Consider the following 25,442-nt stretch of genomic DNA (forward strand, 5'->3'; position numbering starts at 1 on the left):
TTCGCCAACACTGATCTATAGCATTCTCACACATAGAATTCAAATATCACATGCAATTCAAATATGGATCTAGTACATAAAGTAAATACCTTTGTCATAATAAAAAAGAAGCAACTAGAGAAAACACATTTAACTATCAACATCTTCAAAGGAATAAAATTTACAAGGGAAGAAAAAACAACATACTACCTTCCTGGGTATCCTCATCAGCAGAGACACTGATGGCAAATTAGAAACACAGGTCTATCATAAAAACCACCCACACCAACCAAGTGCTCCACTACAAAAGTAACAACTCAACCTCCAAAGAGAAGCTGTGTAAGAACACTACTTAGATGAGCATAAACACACAAAAGCAACTCTGAACAGCAGAAAAAGGAAATAGATCATCCATACAACATCATCCAATAAAATGTTTACCTACACAACTTTATCAAAAGTGCCTGAAGACTCAACCCAACACAAGCTACGAAAAGGATAACACAGTCATATATCAAAAACATCTCAGAAGCCACAAATTACTACAACCATATGGCATCACTATTGCACACAAACCAACTAAAATTAAGTAAGTAAATCAAAAGACATAGCAGTCCCCCCAAAAAAAACCAGGAAGCATCTATAACATACACTGTAATGACTGGAACAGCTGCTATACTCTTAATTTCACAACATAGGGATAGACTTAACCATAGCTTCAATTGGGAAATTGTGAGTCTCCTAGACCAAGCCAAGTCCAAAAATGCTAAAGAATTGCTAGAAGCCTGTCATTCAGAGAAATCAGACATCAACAGGTACATAGAGATAAACAACATGTATATATACCATTTAAAAGAGACAAGCCAAAAAGGAAACAGAAAGACCAAAACACTTTCTCACCAGCAGGCAACACCCAGATAAGCAGATTAACACCAAGATTAAAATTACACAAACAATCAAGAAGTAAATAATAACTTAATCAACATCAATTCAGACAACTGAACTAACAGTAAACGACAGTTTAATCAAGGAACCATCAAGAACACTCTTACCAACATGACAGGGAAGACATTAGTATATAAAAAGAGAGTAAAACTCACTCCCTTCTAGCACTCCTCATGTTACCTAATTGGGTAATGAAACCTCTGCAAGAAAACAACCAAGCCCAGACAGCATCAAAGACTCTACAGTTCAACCTGAGTTACAAATTTCTATTGGTATATATTTAAAATCGAGATAATTACTGCAAATATTCTGAAACACAAACCTTTATTGATTTTACAGCCTGCAAATGAGTTGACCTTTCTGGGCAGATTAACTTTACAGATTACATGTTTTTCTACATGTTCTCCTCACTGAACTTCAAAAAGCATTAAGTGTCTAACGTGCAAAAATTGGTAATACTGTATATATGCAGTTAAATAAAGAAATGTATTTGTACCAATATCAATTATTTCAAATTTGTAATAGTAATTGCTATAAATCTCTGAGTAATCCATTCATACTGGTATCACTGGGCTTTGATGTTATTAGACAGAGATTCCTATAATGATATAATCAGTGCAGGCAGAATGATACATTTATAAACCAAATCACTCTCTAAACTAATTAAATTGCAACTACTACAAATGGGAAAAAAGTTGGCCTTCAGAATTCTGTTCAATGCTCACATGGGTAAATATAAGAGGAACATAAGATAACCACAGTGACATAAGATCTGAAATCCAGTATAAAATATTACTTATTGTAAAGCACCCTTTTAACTATTAACTGCAAAATTACAAAAGGTGAGCACAGAATCTACAGCAGATTGAAGATATGTTTGCCCCAGGGGGCAAATTCACTTACCTTCCCTACCGGTTCACAAATGTGCAGAGGCTGAAAATCATTGCAAAAAAGGGACGTCATGACATCCTTGCGGATGGGTGGGACTTTGCGCAGTCGGCCCTATTGTATTGTGCGATACAGTAGGAATCGGTTGAATTTCACCCCTGGTTTGCCCCCCCCAAAACAATCTGTTAAATGTGATGTTCTGGTAGCAGAAGTAAAGAACCAACCACAGATACACAGGAGTAAATTCTAATGAGTTCAGTATTTATTTCCAAGGCAGGACCTTATATACCTATAAGGTCCTGCCTTTCACCAGTGAAAATACTAGCTGCAGATCTCTTTTGCAAATTACATTTTAGCAATGTATAGATCGAACTAGCATTTGAGGCCTTATTTCTAAGAATATAGGTATATATTCATCTATCTGCTTTTCTCAGTTGAAAAGAACTCATTTTTGTCCTCATAATCATCACAATAAAGTAAACACAGCTACAAATGATGGAAACACAAATACTGGCCTGAGAAAGAGGCATTTACGCAGAAAATACTTTTTATCATTTTATTGCTAGGAAAGGGGACTTGACTGTTCATTACACTGGTTTATTTAGGAAAAAAAAACATGCAGTACAAATGTTTATGAAACAGCAAAAGAGGACACCTGCCCCCATTCCAAATATTTCTGCCTCTCAGCTCTCATGCATGCTGTTTGTCCTATTAATAATAACAAACAAAACACATGCTTCTAATGTTGGAATGAATAAATGGTTCAAAATAAACTTTCTTGCATAGATCACAATTTCTCCATCTGCTAAGAATGACAGAATGAAGCCTATTACCTCTAAGCATACACTTAATTACTTAATATTTATACTATTAAAAAAATAAGCACTACATATCTGCCTACTATAAAAGATTATAGACAAAAAGTTCGTTGTTAATTGCCCAAAAGTTAAGTACATTATATTGTACAAACATGTTTTTTATCTTTTCAAAGTGTTTAACCTTGCAGCATATTTATCTAGTCAATTAACAGTTCCAGGTATAAGAAGAACAAAATCCAGAACTCATGTTAACATGGTTACATGCAATTAGTAAACAACACACAAACATATTTTGCTATATAGGTTGAGTTACAACCATTCATTTAGGAACCACCCAAAATTACAATGCCATTGAAAAAAAAAGATTTTTAAGCAATCCTCACATTTATGATTGCTACAGCATCTCCACAGTGATCAAAAGTTGAAAGCTTGGCAACTAGCATATAGTTATGATAGTTGCAGTGTATAATCATGTGATTATAGTTTGCAATCTTCCCAGCCAGCTTCCAATAAGCAAATCAATGGGAAAGACCAGATTCACTTAACAACCATAGAAAAAAGGTTGTAAAATCAGGTGTGATTACCTTGCTTACCAACAGAAATTCTGGTTGCAATTGTGGATGTAAATCAAGGACTACATGTATTGCCTCTTAATGGTGGTGATGTGTTCCTGAGTCACTGACAGTTGGGTCACTCAAAGTATGACTGTCATCCCAGTCAAATATATATGAATAATATATGAACAATTCAATATGGTGAAATTAACATTTTTTAAATCTTAGTCATCAGGAAATTAAAGTGCACAGGAATCAGGAATTTTGGATAAGAAGATTGTATTGCTTAGTACTCAGAACATAAAAAACAAAAAGGAATGTCACTGCTATTACAGTTAGAAAAGACAAAAGGAAATATTTGGGATCAGTGTAATCAATGACAGAATAATATCAAATGGACTTTGCAGATGATACTTTAATATGATGTTTAAACAAATTTATACTCCAATCACTGGGGCAGAAAAAATGAGGTCAAGTTTACGGTCAAGTTGAATAGGAAATCAACAGAACATGTAAGCAACATATGCTGCATGTGATTGGAGACTTGAATGTTAAAGTTGGAAACATTAAGGAGAAAAATGTAGTTGAACTGTTTGACGTAGGAACAAAAATCAAGGAGAATAGTCTATAAATTATTAGTAATCCAAGGATTTCTTCATGGCCTTTCTTGCAACAATCAAAATAAAGCCTATATACATAGACATCATCGCATGGAATACACAAAAATAAAATTCAGTACATTATAGATACAAGGAGGTGGAAGACCTTAATTATAGTAGCAAAAATGTGGTGGGAGATGACTGCAGGAGAGACCATCAACTGAACATATGCAAGTTCCAAATCCACTCAGTTTCTCAGATATGATCCTGAGCATATCTACCATTTTCAAGAATAACATTAAGAACCACTCTGAAGCCCATACCTTAATAATAGCAAATCAGAGAAACTGTAGAATGAAATCAAAGAGGTTGTTAAGAATGAATGTGAAAAGAGACTGCCAAAGACCAAGAAACAGAAGAAAGTAAACCAGATATCAGAACAAATGGTGGAAACTGCTAAGAAAAAAAGAGAAGCCAAAGGCAAGAAAAATAAGAAGGTGCAACATGATTAAACAACAAAGGAGTAAGACAACACTGCATACTCTCTTTATTTCAAAGGCAATCTAAATAATATATATTGAATATATATTATGGGAAGCAGTATTGGAAGGACATTAGTACAATTTTAAAACTGTAGAAAGAAACATCAATAACCTGCACTATGATAGTGATAATGCTATTCTGAAATCTGAAAATGCAAATGATGTACGAGGTGTAATAATGAAAGTTAAGGAACACAATGAAAAAAATGGGATTAAAATTCAATAGAAGGAAGACTAATCACCACCATAACAGATAAAGCAACTGGTCTTAGAATTGACAATTAATATATTGAAATGATTAATAACCTTCTGCTTTTACAATCAATCATCAATAGTAAAGGAACCAGCAATGGACTGCAGAATAGTGCATAGTAGGCAGCAACGAAGATCTTAGATATTCAGATGTTGGGATGCCCGTCTATTACAAAGATCAAAATCACACAAGCAGTGATTTTTTTTAATTTTTTTTTTATTTGATTTATATGCCGCCCTTCTCCGGAGACTCAGGGCGGCTTACAATGTGCTAAGCATTTTCCCTGTCAAACACCAGAAAGCAAAAGTCAGACTTTGATAAAACAGAATAGAAATAGTTTTGATGCTTCTGAACTTTGGTGTTGGAGAAGTCTCTTGAAAATGCCATGGATAACCAAGAAAAGAAACAGATGAAGGATGAATGATAAAACTGTGGTTCATAGCTCTATGTAGAAAACAATAAACAATGTTTATTAATTTTGACTAATTTCTCCAAATTAAGTACAAAATTGTTACAGAAACTATTTCTCATGACTAGATTTTAATCGGAAATCTGCAAAATATTTGGGGAATTGATTGTATATAAATTATGAAAATAAAAAGAGAAAAAATATATTAAGATTATAAGGTGGAAGCACTGTGATAATAGACAATGCAAGTATGCAAAAATATTTCATCATTAGTATCCTAAACTACATAAAGAAGAAAAATTTCCCCATGTTAATAAATATTCAAAGAAACAAAATCTATTGAAGATTATGGAAAACAGAAACAAATAATGACTGGACCTAGAACAGTGAGGGAAGATAATTGTCTCCTATTTGACATATAAGGGATCTGACACCTGCATTCCAGTTCTTAATACTGTGAAAGAAAGACAACAGCAGTAACTCTAGTTTGACTAGTAGTAGTTTTAAACTTCTTTGAAAAAAGAAAAACTGTACTTCATCACAAATCAAATATAGCACCCAAGAAAGTTCATTATTTTAGAATATGTATTTATACCTGAAAATCTCTCAAGGAAGTTAACAGAGGGAGCTCATGTGCACAATATATCATGTACTTGACTCACACTTTAGGATTTGGAATTTGCAATTTCTTGCAGTTGCTTACTTGTTCTTTGACTGATGCCAGAATGGCAGACGTGGTTTCTGTTTCAGATCCATCTCCATTCGATGTATTCAACACGGGGCTAAGGGAACTTGTCTTGTCCGATGACGATGGCTGGTCAGGAACAGGCATAGCTCCTACAATAAGAAACAACAGATAATTACATCCAGTGTTTTTATCAAGAATTCAAACTATTTTTTTCTTTTCTATGGTAGCTACAAAATATTTCCTAAGATGTCTCCATTTTCATTTCTGCCATGTAGTATTATGAGGAGACGTTATCTACTACAAATTTCTCCTCAAATGTTTGAAATATCAATCAGTGGGGTCACCAAGTGGGACCTAAAAAATTTAGTTGTGCCCAACTTGTGTATGGCCATAGACTAGAGCAAGATATCTATGATATTTATTTTTTATTTACTTTCAGCTGCATTTTGGCCCAGAAACGCAATGTAGGGGAGAATTGTAGTATTACATCTCTACAGCTTTATTAAGTAGCTAGGCTGAGGTAACAACTAAGGTATCTTGTAGAATTTCCCACAGACACCTGTTTTGTCATAATGAAAATAGAATTTTGGATTCAGCTTAGTTTTTGTCTCAACCACCACTTTTCTTCTTATGTTCAACTGTGAGACAGCAAGCATGCCAAGATCTTCTAGATTTCTGATTGTAAAGGAATTGAATTTAAATGCCTTTGATCCAATTATTACTAATTTTGCCAATAACAATGATATATTTAAACCTCTGAATTTACTAGGTTTAAAAGATCTACCTTTCTGATTAAAATTGTAGATTACACTTAATAACTAAGGGCTAGTTTTATTAAATGTTCTAACAAGCTAATATAAAGTAACATAATCTCTTTATATGCTAAGGGAATTAATTATCCACAACTTCCTTCATCCACAATATCATGTATTATATTTTAACTGCTTGTTAAGAGAAATGGGACCAACTCTGCAGTATTTGAAGACATTTATGTAAAAAAAGTAGCTAAAATAACAGAGAATATAATGATTCTGTACAATTTTGTGTACTTCACTAGAATCTAGAATATTTAAAGGCAGACAATCTGTTTTGAGACTTGAATAACACACACACACAATTTATATATTTATATATATTTATTTTCAGGTGTGAAGGACCATAGAAAGCATAATAGTGAGGGATGACATCACTGGAGAAAGCAAGAGAGAGGGGGAAAAGAAAAAGAGAAGTCCCTATTAACATGCTTATTTTTTTTTCTCACATTTTACAAAATTCATGACCTTCTGTTTTCATATTATATGCTATGTTCTTTTCCTTATTGTTAATTTTAGGGGAAAAGAAATAATAAAATTTAATATTTATTCATGAAGAATTTTATACCTCTTTAGCAATTTATTCTCTTCTTTAAGTAAAAAATTAAGGTGATATTGTTAGCAGTCAAAGAAACATTTTAAAAAAGAAAGTTTTATAAGTCATCCCCCTAAGCTATTGAAATTTGCTAATGAATTTGTACAATGACTGTGAAATCAATAGGTATCTAATTCTTACAATACTTCTATAGTATTAAGAATTTTCAAAATAATACACAATTGTTCCTTTAATTTAAAGAAAGAAATTATAAATCCACAAATTGCTTAGCGCATTGTAAGCCGCCCTGAGTCTCCGGAGAAGGGCGGCATATAAATCAAATTTTAAAAAAATAGTTATAAAATGTATTTAAAAATGTAAGTGTCCCAAATTAATACTTAATATATTTCCAATTTAAGCCATTCTGGCTTTCTTTTCTGTTTAGGAATGTGCCTCATTATGCTGCCTGCAAAATGAGCTTCTATACTAGAGAGCAGCAGATTAAACTATTGGAACAGGACAATGTGGAATTGCATTTAAAGTGTTTTCAAATATTAGTGCCAGAATAATATCCTCTTCTCTTCAGCCACTGAAAACAAACAATGCAATTTGATTTTCATTTTTACAGTTGTTTATTTATTCTTATTCTATCAAACCTAAGTGACTAAGGAAAAATTCTGATGGAAATACAGAATATCTTGTGCATTAAATAAGTATAAATCATTAGTCCTAGTAGTTTCTACAAACTGGTAAAGTGACATTAGTATTTTTTTTAAAAAGGTATTAGTTAAAACCTTACCCTCTTCACCCAATCCACTTTTCTAGAGACATAAATGACTGCACAGCCAAAAAAATTAAAACACAGGAATGATGATTAGGACACTAGGAGATAAGAATAGTACAAATAATCTGTGAGATGTGACAGGTCACTTAATGGTTGTTTGAAGTTACAATATATCTTCTAAAAGCTATATATGACCCTGTTTCAAACTTAGGCAGCTGCAGCCTCCCAGCAGTCATTCGCCCTTACTACCGACCATAGGGAAGTTGCAGAATTCCCCTCCCCACTTCTCCCATCCATCCTGCCCTGACAGGACCTCAGAGCACTTAGAAAAAGTTCACCTCTAAGGAAAAAAACAACTACCTACCGTGTTTCCCCGAAAATAAGACCTTGTCTTGTATTTTTTTGAACCCTGAAATAAGCGCTTGGCCTTATTGCCATGCGCTCAAAAGCCCGATTGGGCTTATTATCAGGGGATGTCTTATTTTGGGGAAAACAGTGTAGTCATAAAGGGATTCTCTCTGACAGCAAAAAAATTGGAAACCTTTAGGCTGCATGCCTATCTGCCATGGTCGTTTGATGCATATTTGTGTTGTAGCCACTTTTGCTTTTGGGCTGAACATTTTCTTCATCTCCTCAAGGCAAACAAGCTGCAGGACTTTTGTTTTTGCTTGCTTCCTTCCTTTCCCCTGCTGTACTCTTCAACCTGGAATAATTCATCAAGTAATTTACAGATTTTACCACCCTCTGTCCAGGGGCAGAAGGAGGGGATTAAGCAAGGGAAAGGTTTTGGGAAGCTGGTCCTGACGTTGCTGCCTTTGCTTCCCCAAAAGCTAGTAAGAGCCAGGAGAATTTTGCAGGTTCCTGACAGCCAGCTGACTGGGGCAGAGGCCCAACCCACAAGCTCAGCTTCATTGGTCAAGCTTATTTGGAAGCCTCTCTGGCATTGGAATGTGACATTGGGCCTAATCCAGCTGGGCTCTTCTCCCCTGGTGGTCTGTCTTTGGCTCTGTCTTTGCTGGTCTGCCTTCTTTATGGACCCAGCTGATGGTGGGCCTTCCAGGGCTTCCTTCATCCTTGAGATATCCCATGCTTGTTTAATGACCTACATGTTAATTTAACAGTGGCATCAGGGAGAGCAACAGTGGGATCATTACATGGGGGAGGGGGGGATCTCGCTTAATGGTTGTCATGACTTCTGATGTAATGGGCAGACCTCATTACGGTCATAGTAAAGACTGCCTATATTGCAAGGTAACACCTAGAGGAAATATTACATCAATAGCAATTTTCTTCAAAGAACACAGCCTCAAAGGATGTTTGTAGTACAACCCCATTACCTCATCACTGCATCAACAATATAACAATGGTGAAATCCATTTTTTTTTTACTACCGGTTCTGTGGGCATAGTGGGTATAGATTGGTGGGCGTGGCAGGGGAAGGATACTGCAAAATCTCCATTCCCACCCACTACTGGGGGAAGGATATTGCAAAATCTCCATTCCCACCCCACTCTGGGGCCAGCCAGAGATGGTGTTTGCCGGTTGTCTGAACTACTCAAAATTTCCACTACTGGTTCTCTGAACTACTCAAAATTTCCACTACTGGTTCTCCAGAACTTGTCAGAACCTGTTGGATTTCACCCCTGCAATATAACCAATTAATAATTCTGCTATATAGAATTCTATTTACTGTATATTCTAATTTGCATAACTCTTTATAGAGGAATTTTATCCCTACCTCTTTCAGGCTTTTGTTTAGGCCACCTTCAGTATCATACTGAAACTATTTGTCCTTCAGTGAAATTATGTCAAGCCAAAAGACAATGGATAACAATTATTACAATAAGCACAAAAAGCATTGCATACATATGATGCATTCAGCAATTCTTTTTGTCTTTGCTAATCCTAGGTGCTCAATATGGCATTTCATTATTGTTCCTATTAATTAGTTAGTTATTATTCTATAAATAACTGTTACTATTAATGTCAGTCTGACATTTTCCATGTTTTTAATAAGACTAATACTTCTGAAAGTATTGCCCTAAATTTGAAAAAAATCCAGTTTTGTGGAAAATATTAACATTTGCTTGTGGCGTTCTTTTATAGAATTTTATCAGTAAATTTCTGATTAATACTAATTATGTGGGCCTTTGCATTGCTTATAATTTGTTGAACCTTTTAGCTTTTCAAACTAATTTTCAGATGCTTAATTAAAACAATTTTAAGTTATATTCTCAGGTGATTATATTAATATTTCATGGTAACATAAGAATGTCCCTCCCCCCACACACATCGTAGTAAGGAATTGAAGAAAAGATGGATATAATTTCAACTATGATTATCATTCGGTTGTGAGAATACCTCACGGCTAGGCAAATTTGACTAACCAAATACCAGGTTTTTATTATGATTTGCTCTGTGTGGCTTTGCTTAAACAGTCAAAAGCCTCTTGCAAGTTATTTTTTCATCTTCAACAGTTCTTGTTTATTTTGTTGGCATGCCAAAGAAAATCACTTCTATTGTTTCTAAATACCCTCAACTCCTTTATTCACTAAATAATAAATCTATGTGTATAGCCCATGACTTACCAGACACAATTTACATATGGATTTACTAACAATTCTTAGGAAGAGCCATATTCTAGCAAGACACCTGCTGATTCATCATACTTTCTTCTACAATAAAAATCCAGCATTTGAATTCTATATTTGAGCTCTGTTTACTAATTGCTCCTAAGAAATAATTTTAATCTTCTGATTCTCATGTATATTTCCAATTCTATGCATATTCATCCCCAAATCCCTCAAATTAAAAAGGTACAGTAATCTTGGAAATCTTGAAAGATTTCCTATTAGAAATCTCAGAGGCATTCAAGCTATCAACACTTGTATCTTCCTGGGAGCTTCAGTACAATTGTATCTCTTGAATATATCATTTTTGATCTTATGAAGACTGTTTCCAATGTTTATATGTTTTATAGACTCTTTATGTTGTTCCATGCCCTTCTGCTGGCTTTTTGAAGGAATTTCAAATTTTGATTATTGTTTTTCTAATCATATGGAAAATGCTTTCAGAGAAAACAATATCATGCAGAATGAGTAACAAATACGGTATTTCACAAAATGTAAAATGGCTAGTAATTGTGGTTGTGCAACAGCAGGTGGATTTAGCGTTTTTGATAGCTAATGCGAAAATTAATGAGTTTTTCCTTTCTCAAGTTTTTTGTAACTAAATCTGCATTAATCTGCATTTGAGCCAATCACTCTTTCAACCGAACTCATTTTACAGGGCTGTTCTGGGGAAAATAGGTAGAGGAAGGTATTAGGTATGTACATTGACTTGAATTATTTATAAAAGTAATAAAGGTGGGATAAAAATAAACAAACAAACTCAGTACATGGATTATTTTGTCTTGTTGATGGTAATATAACAAGAAGTAATATCTACCAATAGCTCAGATTGTGTCTACACTAAGACCGCACACAACTGTTGCCTCTACTGTTGAGTCACTGAATTGGAATTTCTCCTTCAAGAATACCAAGGTATTTCTAAAATTCTTTGTTTCAGTGTATATTGTGGCAATGTCAGATGATCAGGTCTAATTTTCCTTATCATCTGCAAAGCAAGGAAACTTATACACAAATCTGTATCTATCTTTTGAAAGTCTTCCTTGGTGATATAAAGAGATGCAACAGAATTTTTGGACCATACCAGAATCATTGGGCCACAAAGCTTTATCATAGGAAGACGATCATCTATGGATCATAAATTACTCATCTTGACACAATATATTAAAGTTTTCAAACTGACATATACATGCAGATACATAACATACAGCTTATAAAAAGGGTTCCTGAATATATCTGCTATTCTGTCTTTGTGGCTTCCAATTATTCATGTTTTCTTGTTTTATGTTTTGATAGAATAGATTCATTATCAATATAGTGAGTTATGAAATAGCTTAAGGCCATCTGAAATATTTGGGATCCTTTCAAGTGTGTGAGAGACATGTTTAATATCAAGTTGTAGCATATTTAATAACATTTCTGATGGTTTTGTTACAAAATTAAATATTTTCTATATAAAGTGATTTTTTTTTTTTGCATTCTTTCAAAAACAGTTGAAAAACTCATTTACATTAAAGAAAGGGTGCTTGCTGATATTTTTCTGTGCTAAAGAATAAGCAAGCCCAACGTTATAATTTTCTTCACCATTTTGTTTTGTTTTTTTCTGTAAAAATAATTTCATTCTTTTGTGTTTGCCCATCATTAGAGAGGCAGTATCTGAATAAAAGGCAGAAAATTCCATTAACTTTGTCCTAAATCAGAGAAGCCTTTACAAAGATCTCTGCAATATTTTCAGCACCTGTATGATTTGCTGTGAACATACCCAGAAACTGAGCTTAACTGAACCTTGAGAATCATCAAAGCATTGAGAATAACTTCCATCCTTGCCAAAATTGACATCTGTACTCATTGAATGTTCATGACTAGCTTTTGTACATCCATGAGTACATACATACACACAGAGAGAGATTATATATATACACACACACTTTTAGAATATTACTTTACTTTTAATACACTCATAAGATTATCCATACATATTCATTCCAGCAAATCTTGACAACAGCAGCTCCTACAATTTATAAAACTAACTGCAATTGATAAAGCACAATGGCACAACTGTTTGATTTCCGAAAGAGGGGTTTGAACCATATAAGAACTAAGATCAAATAGCATAGCAACATGAACACTGTGAGCCCCAGTATGAACAAACCTGGTTATACACTCAGTAAAATCATTATTATGATCATAGATGGTCACAGACCAGCACAATGTGATACAAACAATATTTTTTTAAAAGCTAAACAATATTTTAAAAAATTGCACAAAATAAAAAACAAACATACACACAAGCCTAAACAAAATCTCTAGGATGGGATAAAAATATTGAATAAATGGAGGCTAACTAAATCTATAACAATGCAAAACACTTTTAAGTACTCTCCCAAAAGGATGTCTACAGCTATCCAACTCCACACTATTCTTCATCTTCTGGGGTCTAATACCTTTATCACATGTACAGCTTCAAACTTTATAAATGGTAAAATGCTGGTCAAAAAAGATAATCCTTCTGCCTTTGTAAAAAAACATCAGCGGAAGTAAGTTTCAAAAATAGGTGAGGAATAACCATGTCTGTCACAGATTATAGCAACAACTTGTTTTAGGGCAATGGAAAGTTTTAGATTAGCGCCCCCCCCCAACCTTTTGGGCACCAGGGACCAGTTCTGTGGAGAGAGGTTTTTCCGTGGACTGGAGGGGCCATGGTTTCACATGCTGCCTGCATCCTGTAGATTGGGCTTTGCTTGTTTGCACGGCCCAGTTTCTGGCATGCCACGGCCTGGTGCCGGTCCACAGACCTGGGGACCCGTGTATTAGATAACCTTTACAGTTATTTCCTATTAGTAGCATTAGCCCACTAAATGAAGTGAACTTTGAAATTTAAATAGTTAAAAGTACTAGGTGTCAGCACTGTGTAGAAGTCGGAGTACGATCTAGCTAGGAATCTGTCAGCTCATGTTAACCCACTTTTATTAATCAAATATCTTATTTTTTTTTAAAAAAGTATTCTTTATGCATTAATTTTACATTCAGACAATTCTGAAAAATGTGAAGGTCATATTAAGCTTTTGGGGAAATATAAGGAATATTTAAAAGTGAATCTACATATAGGATTATCCCACAAGGAACCACCTAAAGAGGACATAATTCTAGATCAGGATGTTAAATATAGTTTAAATGTTTTTATTTCATTTCTCTCGTGGTGAAGTTCAGTTGGTAATAGATACAAGTCTTAGCTAGTCCAAATATTGTCCTGTGACTGGAAACAAATTTATTATATTTACAAAATAGTCTTGTGATTATATACTGCTTTACAAGCACATCATTATATAGTGATTATGTTTTAAATATTAGGTGAGAATGGGAGGTAAGACATAATTCTTGATCCTAGTTCCAGATATGAATGAAAGGGTTAAATAAATTAGGATGTAAAAATATGGAAGTTCAATAGATGGCAGCAAAAGATACAAAAATGGTAACTGGATTTTTGTAGTTTGCCTCTATAGTTTGAGTTATTTCTGGCAAGGCTTTGATTTCTTTGCCCTGGTAATTCTTCGAATTCTGCTTCTGTGAATACTTTATTTCCTATTATAAATCAGTGTTGATCTGCTAGCCTGTTATTTCTTGGTTTGTTTAAAGTTTTTTATTTTTCAATTACAAACAAAACATTCCATTTGTCCATCTGCAGTGTGTCATCTGTTACAAACATCTCTGTGCAATATCTGTTAGGATATGGTGTAAGCCTAACAGGTTGTCCAGGCAATATATGGACAATATATGTGTTCTATGACTTTAACATGAATATGTATTCTATGACTTTAAGAAGTACTGCTGAGTCATTGTAATGCTGAGTCATTGTATCCTGATTGGATAAGCTGTAACTGTATTTAAGAAGGGAGCTGAAATGTAGTCATTGATGATATGCTACCATCGTGGGTGGATATGCTACCATCGTGGGTGGATATGCTACCATCGTGATCTGTTACCAGCGTGTATGTGGTGCTATTTATTACCTACTGCTGTTCTGTATGGTAAGAAGATTCTTGTATCACTGGACTGATTTGACTGGCAAAGACTTGGATTTGCCAGTTTAAAAACTATGAGATTGTTTTTCACTACAAAGTAAAAACTTTGATAAACCAGTTTGTATGTATTTTATTCATCGCTCTCAGCACCGTTTCCCTGTGCTATACGCTCTGCTGGTTAGTTAACACAACAATATCTTTAACAATATCATTCACCATTTTCCATCTCATTCACATAACATTATTTTGCTAAGCTTAATATTATAGTATATTAAACATTTAAACATTATAATATTCTCCATTTTTTCTTATCTTATAATAATGATAATACATTTTAACATTAAACATCCTTATTCTCTCTCTCTCTCTCTCTCTCTCTCTTTATATATGTGTGTGTGTGTGTGTGTGTGTGTGTATTTTTCTTTTAGCCAGGTTTTTCCTACGTAACCAAGATTTTTCTGCAGCCCTAGCTCAGTGAAGTCACATCCACTCCATTCTGGGCTTTTTTTCTTCTGGCAGCCAGCAGGCCCTATGCTGCCTGGTGAGAGACTGAGCCTGGCTAAAAGAAAAACACACATAAAACCTACGAAGAGTAAGAAAATAAACACACACACACACACACACACACACACACACTAACAATTTCCTTTGTATTTACATCTTTATCTTAATGTATTTTTACTTTCTCTTTAACCTTCATTTCCAAACTCCTTTTTTTCTCCAGCCATTGATAAAATACCTCACATATCACATAACATTCAGTTTGTTCTTTCTCCTTAATTGGCAATGTTAATCTGTTCATTTCTGCACATTCTAATATTTTCCTTATCACCTTCTCATCAATGGGAATCTCTCCACTTTTCCAATATTGTACAAATACAATTCTAGCTAATTAATACATGAATAATCAAATATACATTCTCTTTATTATAAATTTCAGGCAAAATTCTTAGCAGAAATATTTCTGGTTTCAATTCAATACGTTGCTTTATCATCTCGTCCAACCATGGCTTGATTTTTGTGCAATACTTTTTTGCTTCTCCGCATGTCTACCGCATATGATAGTATGATCCAGGTATTTGGTGGCAATTTCAACATTTAGTTGATTTGTCCTTAAACATTTTTGCCAACCTCACCGGGGATTAAAACATAAAACATCTTCTCTTTGTACAAATTCTCTTTATACACAGTTGACATCGTTAATTTGTAATTCCTATCCCATAATTCCTGCCATTTATCTAATTCTATTGTGTGGCCAAAGTTTTTTGCCCATGCTATCATTGTCTCTTTTACTTGTTCCTCTTCCAATTTTATATCTAATAAGTAGCTATACAATTTATTAGTTCCTCTTCTGTTCCTCTTAAAATTTTATCTAACGCCTTTAATTCTTTGTAAAAGCCCTGTATTTTAACATCTTTTTCATATCTAGATTCTATCTGCACATAGGAATACCACGTTATATCAATCCCTTGCTCACTCATTTCTTCTTTCGTTTCATTCTGTTATTTCTGATTCTGGATGTTATTTTTTTCCAGAACTGGTGCATTTATTTCAAATATCCTCTTCTTGTTGAGCTTGATCTATAACAACAGATTATTATTTCTTTGTTTTTATCTCTGTATATTTGTAACAGGTAAATACCCTTTCTTCCAGTACTTCTGCAGCTACTGGCTGCTTCAGAAGCACTGCATATCTTGCTCAAATATGCAGTAGCATATCTTGCTCAGTCAACTGTCTTGGGTCCTATAGCCCGTTTTTCACCAGATGACCTAAAACTTCCACACCTAGCATGGTTCTTGTTGATGCAGGTGATGGCCGAGCTGGTATGGTTTTCGCTAATTTATGTCTCACCATATTTGTTATGAAAGAAAACCCTTTGTCTGAGTTCTCTGATGAGACCTATCCAGTATGGCATAGCTCTCCTCTTCCTCAGAGCACACAAAGCCCACAATACATCACAGTAGTGCCTCACAGGATTATTAATAATTATTATTATTGCACTTATTTGTTACTCATCTCATGGTTCAAGGTGACTCTGAGTGACTTACAGTGTAATAATATATATATATATATAAAACTATCCAGACAATTATAAATATAAAAATAGATTAAAATTACAAAAAACAAAACAAAAAAATACCCCACCCATCAAACTTTTTAAAAAAAACATGGTTTGGGTGTGGAGAAGTAGGGATGTCTTCTCTATTAATGCACCAACTATGTCCAGCCAATAGCTTCTCCTTCAGGTTCCCATGCCAGTTGGCATAGTCAAGTTTTAAGGCTTTTCCTGAACACTAAAAGAGAGGGAAGTGGATCTTAACTCCTGCAGCAAGATAGTCCAGAAGTTGAGATTCTATGGCAAAAATGCTCATCTTCTGGATTCCACCAGCCAAAATTCCTTGGTTGATGGATCCATAGTAGGCTCCTTTTGCCAGTATGAGTTGGGTGAGCCAATCCCATTTGGGAAAGTCTATTCCTCAGATATCCTGGACCCATGACATAAAGGGCTTTAAAAGTTGTAACAGAAACCTTGAAATATATCTGGAATCAGATCAGCAACCACTGCAGCTCATGGAATAGTGGTGTTACATGTGCCACCCAAAGAGCCTCCAAAACTGTATGCTGGTAAGTTCTGGACCAATCGTAGCTTCTGAATATTCTTCAATGTAGAGCGCATTGCAATAATCCAAGAGTGAGATGACCAGGGCATGAGTGACTGAGGTCAGGAGCTTCATAATCCAGAAAACAGAGCAACTGGTGCATCACACAAAGTTGTGTGAAGGCTCTCCTAGCCACCACTTCCACCTGCTCTTTGAGGTTTAGATGGTTTAAATGGATCATAATTAATCCAACATAACAATTTCAAAAAATGTAAAGCAGGAGATATATGTGTGTATATATGTATATATATGTATATGTATATGTATATATGAAAGATGCAATAGCTGCAGGAATATAAAAATACAATCTAAGGCACATGTACCCTTTCCTTGAAACTCTTCACTGCAGCCCTTAAAACTTCAAGAATTTATCATAACTTTGATAATATAGAAAAACACATACATTACATTACATACATTTTTTCAATGTAAATGCAATTAAAACAAACTGTATAGTTTTTCTCATGAATCTATCATCTGATTTTCACAGTGCAGCTCCCAATCATCCCAACATGTAACTTAAAGGCCAAGTGTTATACAACACTGTTTTACTGCTGTACAAATGAACTAGATAAAGCATTGGCCTTCCTCTACATGCATAATTCCAGTCGGGTTTCAGGTCTTGGCACAGCACGGAAACGGCATTGGTCACGTTGGTTGATGATCGCTGTGCGGATCTGGATGGGGAGGAACAGGCTCAAGCTCAACCCTTCCAAGACTGCATGGCTGTGGCTCCCGGCATCCCAAAATAGCCAGTTGACTCCATCACTGACTATTGGGGGCGAGTCTTTGGCCCCCACAGAAAGGGCTCACAATCTGGGAGTCCTCCTGGATATGCAGCTGTCCTTGGAGGAACATCTGACGGCTGTAACCAGGGAGACCTTTTGTCAGGTTTGCCTGATTCACCAGTTGAGGCCCTTTCTTGATCAGGATTCCCTGTGCACAGTCACTCATGCCCTCGTCACCTCTCACCTTGACTACTGCAACGCTCTCCACATGGGGCTCCCCTTGAAGAGCACCTGGAGGCTCCAACTGGTCCAGAATGCAGCAGCGCGGGTAGTGACGGGAACAACATGGCGCTCCCATGTAACACCGCTCCTGCGAGAGCTGCACTGGCTCCCGGTGGTCTTCTGGGTGCACTTCAAGGTGTTGGTCATTACCTTTAAAGCGCTCCATGGCATAGGGCCTAGCTATCTTCGAGACCGACTGCTGCTACCGACGACCTCCCATCAACCCGTGCGCTCCCACAGAGAGGGCCTCCTCAGGGTGCCATCAGCCAAACAATGTAGGCTGGTGACCCCCAGGGGGAGGGCCTTCTCTGTGGGGGCACCTACCCTCTGGAATCAGTTGCCCCCAGAGATAAGGAGAATCCAAGACCTCAGCGCCTTCTGCCGTGCCCTTAAAACCCATTTTTTCCAGCAAGCTGGGCTGGCTTAAGAAGAAATTTTAAATGTTTTAATTGGTTTGTGATTTTTAATTTTTGGGCCAAATTTATATATATTTTAATTGTTTTTTAATATTTGTATTTTATGTTCTTAATTCTGGCTGTACAACGCCCTGAGTCCTCAGGGAGAAGGGCGGTATATAAATTGGAAATTAAAAAAAAAAAATAATAATTCAGCTAAAGCCTCTCCAAGGAGGAGGTAGTATAAAAATATGAGTATTATTTTCCCTCAGTTCATCTATGGTTCATCTATAAGGGCTACCTCACTTCATTTATAGTATATGGACAACTTTTGCTGCCTAGCTGTGTTGGATTACAACTTCCAGAATTCCCAGTTTTTGAACCTGTTGATTTGCAATTATGTGTGTGTGAGCTCTAAGCAAAAGAGAAATATTCAACATTTGGTTGTCAAATGTTGTCAACATTCATAAGTATCTCAAGATTTAAGCTTATTATGTGATCTAAATACAAAATCATGCAACTTTCTTTCAAAATAAGTGATTTGAGAATGCTATAGAAAAAAAATAGCAAATTTAGAAATTATGTTACCGAAGAATCTTATAAGGTATACACTTTGACAAAATAAATAAAGCCTCATAACCATAGACTTCAATTTTTTTCATTTATATGAGTTCTTGACATGAACTGAAAACATCTTCCTATAACAAGAACATCAGATTTTATATGCAAGTAAATGAAATTCCCCCAAATATTAGTCACAGGTGGATAATCCTAAATTGTTTTATGTTTACAACATCACACTTTTGATAAAGTAAAACTCTAATCTAAACTCAATAAAATTCTTTCTTGTTGGATTATCCTATGCATAAATCAGAGGCAGTATAGTTTTGCATTCCATTTGCTGGAGAGCAAGGAGGACTATTGCTTTTGATCTGACAGATTCTACTCAGGTATTAAAATTAATAGCAATCAGAATGCTTCTCCTTTGGAATGTATTTAACCAATTTTAAATACACCTAAAGTATTGAATACTAAGTTAATGAATTGCCACAAATTCAATAAATCAGGTGTGATGTATTTGTGGCCCCCAGAGGTTGGTTGATTCCAATATTGATCACTAAAATATTAAAGCAGATGGTTTTGGGATGAAGTCCAACATTATTTCATGGATCATAATAAAAGATGTATTATGTGAGGAAGTATTTTTTTAATGTCTAAATTTACTGCCAATGTCATGATACAACTAATGATATTATAATAATATAAATGTACTTCAAGCTGAATTTGGTTCCTAATTACTTCAAGTCTTAATAATTTTCTTGGAAAAATACTGAAATGGTTTGTCATTTTCTTCTTCTGGATTTTTTGCTATTTCCCAATCTATCCAACACCTTTTCTATTTTGAGATGGTCTCATACAAGTACAAAAGTAATCCTACTTTTCTTAGTTTGTTATGGTTTCAGCCAAAGTTAAATAGGGTTCTCATATTATAAGAAAGGAGAAAATCACTTCCTTTTCATCATGCATAGTTGAACAAACCTCCATCACAATTCACATTATATTAAAATCTACTGTTGTAACAATAGAAGGAATTCACAGAATTCTACAAAACTTTCATGAATGCACTTTTTCTGATGCTGTATATTGTTCACTTAATAATAAAATACATATATAAGAAAATAAGCAGCAAGTAAGTCAACCTTACTTCTCGCAAGTTAAGAGTGAACACATTTAATCAATTTTAAACTAATTTAAAAGTAGCAGTTACAGAGCTGCCATTAAAGTAAAATAATTTTACTTACAGTGCAAAGGTAATGAATCTAATGTTCTTTATACATAAATACTAAATTACAAATTTTTGGTATATTGTTCAATGTTACTTTAACATCTCCTTCCATTACATATTATGAAGTCAAAATAAGACAATCTTGGGACACTCTAATAATGTTTAATGTTTTTGTTAATGTTCACACCATCATTTTAGACTATGTTTATACAAACAACTTTTATTTATTTGATTTGTATTGTTGCTCAACTTGCATAATTGCATCAACAAAAAACTCCCTCCAAAACAAGTGGTTTGTCAGTTCAACAAAGGAAAACACTATCTGCCCATTTTAGTTATAAGCAGTACATTGTAAGTATCCATTGTCCATAAGTCAGACATTTATAACCAGCGATTGCCCAAAACAACATGGGCAATCCCTGGTTATAAATGTCTGACTTATGGACAATGCACACTTATAATGTACTGCCTATAAATAAAATGAGCAGATGGTGTTCTCCTTCCTTGAGCCAACAAATCACTGAAGTTGTCCAATGTTTTCATGAATGTCACAAAGTTATTTATTTATTTATTTATTTATTTTATTTATTTATTTATCAAGAACATATTAGGTAATATATATAAGCATGAATTGAATACATAAAATAGATACAAATAAGAGGAAACAGGACAGGGACAGTAGGCACGCTGGTGCTCTTATGCACGCCCCTTACAGACCTCTTAGGAATGGGGTGAGGTCATCAGTAGACCGTCTTAGGTTAAAATTTTGGGGGAGTTGTGATGAAACCATAGAGTCAGGTAGTGTATTCCAGGCATTTTTTTAAAAAATTTGATTTATATGCCGCCCTTCTCCGGAGACTCAGGGCGGCTTACAATGCGCTAAGCAATAGCCTTCATCCTTTTGTATATTTTTATACAAAGTCAGCTTATTGCCCCCACAAACTGGGTCCTCAATTTACCTCACCTTAGAAAGGATGGAAGGCTGAGTCAACCTTGAGCCTGGTGAGATTCGAACCTGCAGTAATTGCATTGACCACTCTGTTGCTGAAGTCATATTTTCTGCAATCAAGTTTGGAGCAGTTCCCTTTAAGTTTGTATCTATTGTGTGCTCGTGTATTGTTGTGGTTGAAGCTGAAGTAGTCACTGACAGGTAGGACATTGTAGCAGATAATTTTATGAGCTATGCTTAGGTCATACCGAAGGCAGCATAGTTCTAGGTTTTCTAGGCCCAGAATTTCAAGTCTGGTGGCATAAGGTATTTTGTTGAGAGCAAAGGAATGGAGGACTCTTCTTGTGAAATATTTCTGGACACGTTCAGTTGTATTAGTGTACAATATGCAGTGCGGGTTCCAGAGATATGAGCTGTATTCGAGAATTGGTCTAACAAATGTTTTGTATGCTCTGGTTAGTAGTGTGATATTACCGGAGAAGAAGCTACGCAAGATTAGGTTTACAACTCTTAATATATAAAGTAGTATGTACAAAGTAGTATGTACATTTTTATTGTTATGGCTGAATGGGAGAGACACTCTTTGACTGGCTGCTCTGATGAGACCTTGTCCAATATACTTGAACCCCTGGTATAGCTCATAAGCCTTCATGATATACTAGCTTCAGTACATCTTTATCACTGTCCTTCAGATATTCTTCCAATGCTCTTTTTTCTTCAACTGTCTGATATACTTGCAACATTCCATGCTGACCTATTTTCCTTGATAAGTAGAGTCTGTCAACATCACTGCCTGGATGAGATAATCCCTCCCATAAATAATATGTTGAGATATAATTTATAGAAATCCATACTGAATCAACATCACACTGGCCAATAAAGATTGCACTAGGTTTTGGAGTTCCAGGACATCTAGTAACAAATGGATTACAGGATTCAGGACTGTTGGCTCAGCAACCAGGACCAGCAACAGCAGAATTATGTGAAGTAGTGTTTCCATCCCAAATATACAAAGATAGAAATGAAAAGAAAAGAAAAAGAAAGAATGATGTTACTACAAATCAAGTCCAGCGAGAAGAAAATGAAAAGAATCTGAAAAGAATGCACCAATTCTGGAAAGAACAACATCCAGAATCAGAAGTAACAGAAGAGAGGCTAGCAGATCAACATCAAATTCTACTACAAATAAAGTATTCACAGAAGCAGAAGTGAAAGAACCACAAAGGTCTACACGTGGCAAAAAAAAATAAAAATAAAAATCAAACACTTGCCCAGAAGTAGGTCAGACTATAGAGGCAAACCGGGGGAGTCAGTAGTGCAGAAAGCCATCATAGCTATTGAATCATATTGATTTCCAAACCAGGCACTCTGCCTTTTCCTCAAAAAGAACAAAGCCCTCTGTCAAGATCAGATGCAAGAAAGCTAGAACAGAATGAAAGAATCGAAGCTGAAGAACTAGTCCAATCATGAAATATCACCTAGAGCCGTGATAGCGAACCTATGGCACAGGTGCCACAGGTGGCACATGTAGCCATATCAGTGGGCACGGCAGCTCAGCTCTAGCGTGCATGCGTGCGCCAGACAGCTGATTTTCGAGTCTTCTAGGCCCACCAGAAGTAGGAAAACAGGCTGTTTCCTGCCTCCGGAGGGCCTGGGGGGTGGGGTGGGGAAGGCACATTTTTCTTTCTCACCTGGCCCCAGATCCTCTCTATGCATCTGGGGAGGGCAAAAACAGCCTTCCCCACCCCATCGGAGGCCCTCCAGAGGCCCAAAATGGCCCATTTTCCAACTCCCAGTTGGACAGGAAGTGATTTTTTGCTGTCCCCTGCCTCAAGAGACTCCTAGAGAGGCTCTGGAGGCTGGGTACAGCAAAAAACATCACTTCCTGTCCAACTGGAAGTTGGGAAACAGGCCATTTTGGGCCTCTGGAGGGCCTCCAAGGGGATGGGGAAAGCTGTTTTCACCCTCCCCAGATGCATAGAGAGGATCTGGAGCCAGGTGAGAAAGAAAAACGGGCCTATTGGGCCATCGCGTGCCAGGAGCATGGGGGGAGGAGGGGTCATGTGCGCATGCACGGGGGCACATAGAATTATGGATGTGGGTGCACGCATGCACCTCCCCCAACCCCCTCCTGGCAAAAAGGTTAGCCATCACTGACCTAGAGAGAAGAAAGGTTAAGGAAGCACTGAAACTAACAAAGCAGCAAATTACAACTATAGCCAAGAAGATCAGCAAATAGGAACTTGAATTGTACATTATAGGCAGAACTGCTGATTTCAGTCAAATCAGAAATGTTTCTACAGATCCATCCATAGAGATGGATTGGTAGAACCATTGCAGTGAACCACTCAGAAGTCAAAATCAAGCCTTCAGTTTCTTTTTTCAGTGTTCCAGTTCTAAACCACTACCAGGTTTTATCTTCATCTACTTTCCCCTTGATCTTTTGCAGAAATTGACCATGTAATGCTTTCCCCCACTCAATATTATATTTGTGTTTTTATTACATTATTCCAATATTCATGTTTTGTTTCTTGTACATTGTATTAAGATTTATTCTCAGCTATCTTTTACATAAACAGCCAATGCATGCTTTCCTTCTTCAACAGTTGAAGTAAACCTCTGCCTTCATTTCTGCAGGACTATCACTATTTCTGAGGAGCATATGTTATCAAGCAATTAATATTATATTTATTATATGTCATATTATTATATACACAAAAATATGAAATCACAGCTGCAAATTTTTAGCCGGTGTTGGCCTTCGTAAGCATGAAGTTCTTCCCAAGAATCTAGCATACTATAATATATCACATAATATAACACAAACATTTGACTAATTGATGGTAAATAATTTGTGGCTTACATACATATTTGACTTAAAGACACAGTTAGGAATGGATCTCATTCTTAACAAAAGGACTGCTTGTACTGCAATTTTTTTTAAAGAAAACCCATACTTATGATAATATTTTGCTAAATGAAATGGATGTTAAGATTTAAAAATACATATTTAAGATTTTGTTTTAATCCCACACATTAATTTGTTAAAATAGGGTATTTTGATCATTGACCATGGTATCCTGATGGACTGGCTGTGGGGAATGGGATTAGATGATTCCATGTCATGATGATTCTCCTCTTACTTGAGTAGATGGTATGAATCATTAGGCACGTGGGAAGAGCAGTTGAGCTTTTGACATCTTTGGTCTGGTGTGGCACAGGGTTCAGTTCTCTCCCTCTCATTTTTAATATCATCATGAAACCATATCCCAAAACTGGAATTGACTCTGAGTGAAGCTCCACTCTTCTTAAACGAACAGTTCTACAGGTTGGTGGTTCTCCTGGACTAATGCCCCAAATTATTCATGCATCATTATGTTTAGTCACCAGTTGATCAGTTCATAAATTATTTCTGTACTATAGGCAGCCATTAATTAATGGCTTGGCAAAGAACCATTAATGCAACTTAACTTGGCAGAGAGCAGTGCCTCGGTAATTAGAATACTGTACTTTCCTATTCAAAAAGGATATGTAGTTTAGCAATAGCAATACCACTTACACTTATATATTGTCCCATAGTGCTTTACTGCACTCTCTGGGAAGTTTACAATGTCAGCATATTGCCCCAAACAATCTGGGTCTTAATATTAACAATCTTGGAAAGATGAAAGCTGAATCAACCTTGAGTCCTGTCAGGATCGAACTCCAGACTGTGGGCAGAGTTGATCTGCAATACTGCATTCCATCCACTGCATCACCAGGATTCACCAAAGTCTTCACCCATTGAAGTATAAAAGTATTAAGCTTGTGTCAAATATCAGGATTCCTGCACATTCCTTTCTCAGCATTGGCTCAAAGTTTTTATATTAATCAAGAGTATTGAAGAAATGAAAGCCCCAAAATGTGTGCTGAAAGTTATGTGAATTGGGCTGAAATAATTTCCTTTTCCTGCATATATTCAGAAACTCCATGTTTAATTAGTACCATAGCCATAGTGTAACAAACTTGCTTTAGTCCCAACTAAAGATCATAGTCCAAAAGTATGAGAAAATAGAAAGAACAACATGTTGCTTTGATTTTGATTTTTCGAGAAGGAAATTAGAATGGATTAGTAACTCTGCCATTTCTATGGAGATGGATGGTACCTACAGTATTCCTAATTAAATATGACTATAGAAAGTGCAAAA

At 35.7% G+C, this 25,442-nt stretch overlaps 1 protein-coding gene across 18 annotated transcripts in view; it reads right to left on the minus strand.

The window, feature by feature from the left end:
* The window catches only part of CTNND2 (catenin delta 2), a 479,927-nt gene that overhangs the window by 390,425 nt on the left and 64,060 nt on the right, over positions 1-25,442 (minus strand). For all 18 annotated transcript variants that reach the window (XR_015733589.1, XR_015733588.1, XR_015733587.1 and 15 more), the window contains exon 2: positions 5,691-5,824. Coding sequence is in view for 14 of the 18 variants with exons in the window: in XM_034411885.3 (XP_034267776.1) it covers positions 5,691-5,824 (134 nt within the window). In the remaining 4 variants the exon portion in view is untranslated. The remainder of the gene's footprint in view (positions 1-5,690; positions 5,825-25,442) is intronic.

Source organism: Pantherophis guttatus, chromosome 3 (genome assembly GCF_059756535.1).
Source record: "Pantherophis guttatus breed Tessera chromosome 3, ASM5975653v1, whole genome shotgun sequence".
Classification (NCBI taxonomy): Eukaryota; Metazoa; Chordata; class Lepidosauria; order Squamata; family Colubridae; genus Pantherophis; species Pantherophis guttatus.